The 6,515-nt window shown below is 35.5% G+C and overlaps 1 protein-coding gene across 2 annotated transcripts in view; it reads right to left on the bottom strand.

Moving 5' to 3' along the window:
* The window catches only part of Ire1 (serine/threonine-protein kinase/endoribonuclease Ire1), a 161,110-nt gene extending 157,162 nt beyond the window's left edge, over positions 1-3,948 (bottom strand). For both annotated transcript variants that reach the window (XM_081731224.1, XM_081731223.1), the window contains exon 1: positions 3,757-3,948. In XM_081731224.1, coding sequence (XP_081587350.1) covers positions 3,757-3,840 — 84 coding nt within the window. In that variant the 5' untranslated portion in view covers positions 3,841-3,948. The remainder of the gene's footprint in view (positions 1-3,756) is intronic.
* Between the last annotated feature and the right edge of the window lie 2,567 nt (positions 3,949-6,515).

Genomic DNA, 6,515 nt, shown 5'->3' on the forward strand with positions numbered 1-6,515 from the left:
ACTAAAGCAAGCCAACAGAATATGTACATTTTCATACAAAGCTGCAATATGAAGGGTAGTTATGCATTCAGATGAAAGGGTCTGCACCAATGACTAACTAACAACAAGAAAGGTAAATGTTCAATTAGTATACCCGAAATTGTGACTAGCGATGGTAAAAGTTAAAAATGAAAGAAATCATTTCGTAAATGTTAATATTCACATTAAAAGTATTAGCCTAATGTTTATATTTCGCTCTTACGAAATAATTAATTTGTATCAAAAACTATTCGTACTTCGCGTAAATTGATCTTTACAAAAATTGATGTCTTACTTTCCTTGAGTAGAAAAGTTGGCGAAAACTTTCTTTCTCTGATTTCTCAAATAAATCAGATAAAAAAGATCAATGAGATGAAAGAAGTTTGTTAAGCTAAAAGTCCCTAAAGCCCATTTTATGCGATGCAACTTTCTATGCAATCTTGCATGCTAAGAGTCATGCGTTCAAATTATTTCGTGTAATAATAATTAACATTCAACTTTCCATAGTAAATTGCACGTATTTCACCTTGTTCGGAGATAGAACATGTGCAATCTACCATGGAAAGTTGAATTCTAATTTTTATTACAGGAAATAATTTGAATGCATGTCTCCTAATTTTGCATACATAATTGCCTTATCCAATATCGTCTAAAGTCTACTTTCCCCTAATTTTTAAAAAAATCATCTGGGCATTTATATGAAAATTGACATTTAATACATGCTCTTACAATATTTTATCCACATCATTGTTCTCTAACAGTATTATTTTGTAGCACAGAAATTTTGCTTTTTCTTTCAATAGTAATTTACATTTACATTTTTGTTGCATTATTTGATGACGTCTCGGGTAGCATCAGTTATACCATTTCAGGGTTTCAGTTGTCAAAATTTTCATAATTATGTATTACTCACGTGTACTCCTTGTACTTTAGATTAAAAGTTTATTAATATAATTCCAAATGACATGACTACAAATGTTTCGTGTGCTCTTGTACTGTTTGCTTAATAGTAAAACAAATATTTTGGAATTAAAATGCCAAACATGTAAATTGTTTCCTTGTTGGTATTTCAAAATACAAAATGGCAATGATTGAAAAAAATGTAAAGGATAAGATAAAATGCTGTACTTTATTCCAATAATTGTAAATACGAGAATGCATAACTGTTTAAGACATGTTGCTACTATATTCATAGATACCAAAGTAAAAACGAGAAAGTATTTGCGAGTAAATTTGTGGGATTAAAGCCTTGTAACAATGTTTGAGAACCATTGCCTCAGGACTGTTTCGAACTTTTATATTCAAACTTCGAACTAATATTAATATTACGATTCCAGAATCAACAGTGAGCTTCAAAATTTCAGTCTTGAAAACAGTTCCGAAATTCATACTTCTGAGCATTCCACAATTCCAAACTTTTGGAACATTCCGGAATTTCGAAACGTTCCGGAATTAGATGAATTTCGAATTCCGAACACCCCTATTCACAACTAACGTTGTGAACTATGTTACTGTTGTTTGGAAGTGCACCTGGTATTCTTGGATGCTTGTCATGGTTGCAATAACATGGCATGGTTTCAAATTCTTGAAATGGGTAAAGGCAGTTGAAGTTGTTTGGTGCATCTAGCAAAGAAACATACTTTTACTCATAAATGGGTAGAATTCGCAAAGTTGAATTTAATTTGGTAATTATAGTAGCAAGAATTTCACTGGTTTTGGGTCAGTTTGAAAATTCTCTTCAGCGTGTTTTTTAATGGGGCAAAAAATAATTTAGAGGGGGCACGGCCCCCTCTAGCCCCTCCCTGGCTACGAGCCTGGAAGCACTTTTTGACCATTTTCTTTCTCTGGCAGATTCTTTTACAAAAATAAAATAAAATAAACACATGTTTAAAACAAGTCTTAAAATATACACGTCTTTAAAACAAAATGTTTAAAATGTATATAAAATTTGTTTTAAACAAAACAACCTTGCAAGTTACTAGTGTAAAATCATTACAAGTACTTTACGACATTAAAATAAGTAAATGTATATGAAAGATGACTGTATTCGATTTTCCACTGGTGGAATATTTCTGCACAGTGAACAAAACCTGCATTTTATGTTTACACGTGTTCCGGTACTAGTGTAAAACCATTACTAGTGATATTGGAACTCATATCACCGCGAAAACCCAATGTTTTTTACTACACTTCCTTTTGCGTACACTCACCATTGCTGGCCTGCCTGCTGTCTTTGTACGTATTCCTGCCCGCGCTTACCAGCGTCAACCCATTCTGCATCGGTTAGACAGCACTGTACTTTTTATGGACACCTAACACGGTTTGGTTTGATTTGTGCACTGTAGCTTTTCTCCCATACATCCGGAAGCTGTATTTACGCGAAAATTGTAATCGTTCAACAATTACTTATGGTGGCCCCTTTGAATTTTATCTATGCGAACTGGGGTAATGTTTTGTCAGCACTACTCGAGCAGACGGTCCTTCCAAATTTTTACATTTTCAAGATAGACAGAGCTTTGTATTTCTTTGAGCAGAGCATGCACTGATGAGGAGCTCCATTACTAGTTCCAGATCGACCTCAGAATGGAATCAGTATAAATACAGTGTGGACGTATGGCATAAAAACTACTATGCATAGAACACGAACCAACTTGTGCTAGGTGGCCACTAAAACGCAAGAATGCTATCTAACCGACTCAGGGCAAAGCGCAGAAGGGGATCCGAGTGGTAAAAAAGGATAGTGAGCAGGGCAATGGTTTACAATAGCAACTTCTCATCTCCCGTGTACATCCTAGATAGTCAATCAAGAATTCCTAAAAGTATGGCATTTCTCCTCCTTCGCAAAACGGGAAGTTCGTATACTTCAACCGGGACGGTAAGTGGAAGACCACGCTTACCCCTTCGTGTATGCAAACAGAAGTTATTTTTTTTCGCGTTTTATTCGTACGCCGAAGAATTATAAATCCTGCAAATTTCGTTGGGCAAGTCTTTAATTTGCCCATTTTATGTCGAGAAATGAACCCAACTAACCCCTGCGGGGCTTCTAACCCGTTCCTACTATTTAAACTATCTATCCGTATTGTAAATCTCCACGCAGGTCAAGTTCAGACATACCACGCGAAATAATTGTTGAAAAATTATGGTTCTTTTACTAATTTATTGTCCGAAAGAGTTACGGTAAGGGTTCTGCTCTTGGGAGTACGTAGGAGGAGTTGAGTGATTGCAACGAAAGACTGATATTTTGTATCTCCCCCAATCTTGCACATATAAGATTGACAGTGTGTTACTTACTTTACAAAATATAGCTGAGCTAGAGACAGCTAACGAAGGGAGTTAGAAGCACCCAGAGCCCTTGTACTTCTACTTTTATCACAATTTAGACAAAAACAAAGTACTCGGTTCTGGAACCATGAAAAGAGTTGGGGGAGATGCTAAATGCCATCCCCAAATTTTTCCGTACATTTTACAATCTGTGGATCCGCATAGTAAAACTACATCTTGACCTGTACGTTGTTTTCATTTAATAATCATTTATTTGTTAAACACTTTATTGTAAGTTTTTACATTTACTATACCAGCGAAAAGAAGTTATTTTTACTCCTCGAATTTTATTCATCTTAAAAATAAAAACATCTAACATTAAAATACGTTAGATAGCATAATTATTAAAATTATTACTATTTAATGATGCAATTTTTAATTCCATCTGGTATGGTGTTCCAGAGCACGAATACCCACCTCAAGCTTCTCATTGGAATTGCTTTCTGCAATGACAGGCAAAAAGCATATTGCAATAAAGATTAACATTACTTTGCGTTGCATTGTTCATGTTAACATTTAGTAATTTATGTATTTATTACACTTTGCCAGCAATTCTTCATACACGTCAACATAACATAAACACCCATCGTAACAGTGTACAATCTTTCATCAGTGATGCTAGGTTCTTAGTCAAAATTTCCCTCGGGAATGCTGAAAAATTCCCTTTTTAAGATAAAATTTCCCTAATTTTAGTTCACACTATATATTGTTTAATTGTTTAAAGACAACATTATTGCGTATCTATGGATTATTAAACTAGGTGCTGATATCTCTACAATATACATTTGTGCTTTTGATCTTCTGTTATTACTTCAATCTTATATTGTATAATGACATCCTCAAGCCAGGCAGCGGAAGGCTTGTGGGAAAAAAAAAGTTTGTCCCTGTGTGTGTGGGATTCTGGAAAGAATGCCGCCGTCTTTCGTCATGCTGTCGCAATATTTCCCTACATTTTATCTCACGTTCGTAAAATTTCCCTTTTCCCTTCTTAAAATGTTCTTTGCTAAATGTCCCTACGGCACGGCAAAATTCCCTCAAACTAGCATCACTGGTGAATACTCTTCTGTCTTATAAATAAGGTCTAAGGCTAGATTTAGACGAAGGCATTTCTCTTAGGAGATGTGCTGCCAAAAATCTCGTTCTATGGCATCAAAAGTATGTGGTGTATTTACACGGTAGCATTTTGATAAGCATCCTGTCGTGACGTAGCAAGCAAATCACTGGAGAAGAGCGCAATTATGGCTTCGAAACTAAATCGTGAGGTAGCTAAACCTATAGTGCTTTAACAACAGTTCTCGCCGGTTATATTAAAAAACGAAAACCACAAAGAAGTATGTGGGCAAAGAGCATCCCTACTCCTACTCATTTTTCTTTACTACAATTCAATTTCCCATACAAAACAAAAAGCATAGATATTTGGCACAACACCTTTCGCTTCCTATTAACACACCACGGCTCTGCATTCGGACCAGAAATGTTGGGGGAAATGCTACGAAATAGAGCAGATTTTATCGTCAAGAAATGCCATAGGATATGTCATGTCATTCGAAATGCTATAGCATTTGATACTTTATACTGTAGGATATCGATGATACGATTTTTGCTACGATAAATGCTTCTGTCTAAAACTAGCCTACGGGGCTTGGACACAACATCCTACCGGTCTTCTCAAAATCTTCGGATAAGACATCGCAAATCATCCGAAAAAAAAAAAAAACTATTATAATACCTATCCCAATATCACAATTTAAAACGTTGACGCAAATAGCAAACCTCTCTTTTTACGGAAACCTACGACAAAATTTGGAGCCTAAGGCAACGCAAACAAGAATTATAACTGCTCTGTCAATTATTGCAAACTAAACACAGATTTTATGTTGTGTTGACGCAAATTTCTTACGAATGTAGTCTCGGACCTCATTCGGTATTACTCTTTACACAATTAAGAATACAGTGGAGTTTCGATTACACTGATCCGCATGGGTATTGTTGTTTTGAAAATTTCACGTGAAATACATGTTTTTGAGGTCGCTCATTCAGAATCTGGCATTAGTTTTTTCCTATCACTCTAGAATTACTAGCAATTCACTATTACGCTCCATTGGGTGGTGCAAGGAGGTTGAACAGGATCTGGACAAAAAAAAAAAAAAAAAAAAAGTGGTAGTGATTTGTTATGTATCTGTGTCAGAAGAAGAAAAGAAATTATTAAGCTTAGGACAAATTTAAAATCAAAGAGGACAGATTGAATATGGAAGAAGTTATTTATTCGGTTGGACAAGCCATTAGCCAGTCAAGCACGTAGCCAGAATTTTTTTCGAGGGGGGACAACCAAGTTAAAAAGTATATATATATATATATATATATATATATATATATATATATATATATATATATATATATATATATATATATATATATATAGAGAGAGAGAGAGAGAGAGAGAGAGAGAGAGAGGAGAAGGTCTAAATACGGGCAGTGGTCTAAATATGGGCTAGGTGACGTTCTAGACTTCTGTATGCTTGTGTAGTACTAGCACATAGTGACAAAGGTGTGAAAGCATTATTCAAGAACGAAGGTGCTGGCGTGATTCAGTTGGCGACGAACAGTTGGGTCTGGTTGATCAACTTGTATGTTTTGCCTGTGTGCAATTGTGGGAAAGTTTTATCAGGTATGTGTTTTGTATTATTTTTGACCAAAGAAAATCCAGTTTGAAAAATTGTAACACGTAAGTTGTATTATGCAGGGATAGCACTTGTAGTTCGTAGAAAACAAAAGGTAAATAATATTGTGTATGAGTACTGTTGCGTGACAAAGCAAAATCTACGAATGGTCTAAATACAGGCTACCTTGCTAGGTCTAAATATAGGCTAGTAGCCCATATTTGGACCATCATTGTAAAATTCTCAAAACTATGTCTTTTGTTTCAGTATGCCAAGATCGGAATCCAGATACATTCCAAAAGGCAAGAGAAAGATGTGGAAGCAAGAGGACATGGCGAGTGCTATTTGCGCCGTAAGAGAAAACTGCATGGGGACGCTGAAAGCAGCAAAGACTTTTAATGTGCCACGTAAACTCTGCAAACATTAAGTAAGAAACACAATCTAACTCCTATTGAAGCAGCAACGATAAAACTGGGAAGAAAACCGATATTAGGGGACGGGCTTGAAAAGCAATTG

This window comes from Thermobia domestica, chromosome 11, assembly GCF_964235325.1.
Source record: "Thermobia domestica chromosome 11, izTheDome1.hap1.1, whole genome shotgun sequence".
Taxonomy (NCBI): Eukaryota; Metazoa; Arthropoda; class Insecta; order Zygentoma; family Lepismatidae; genus Thermobia; species Thermobia domestica.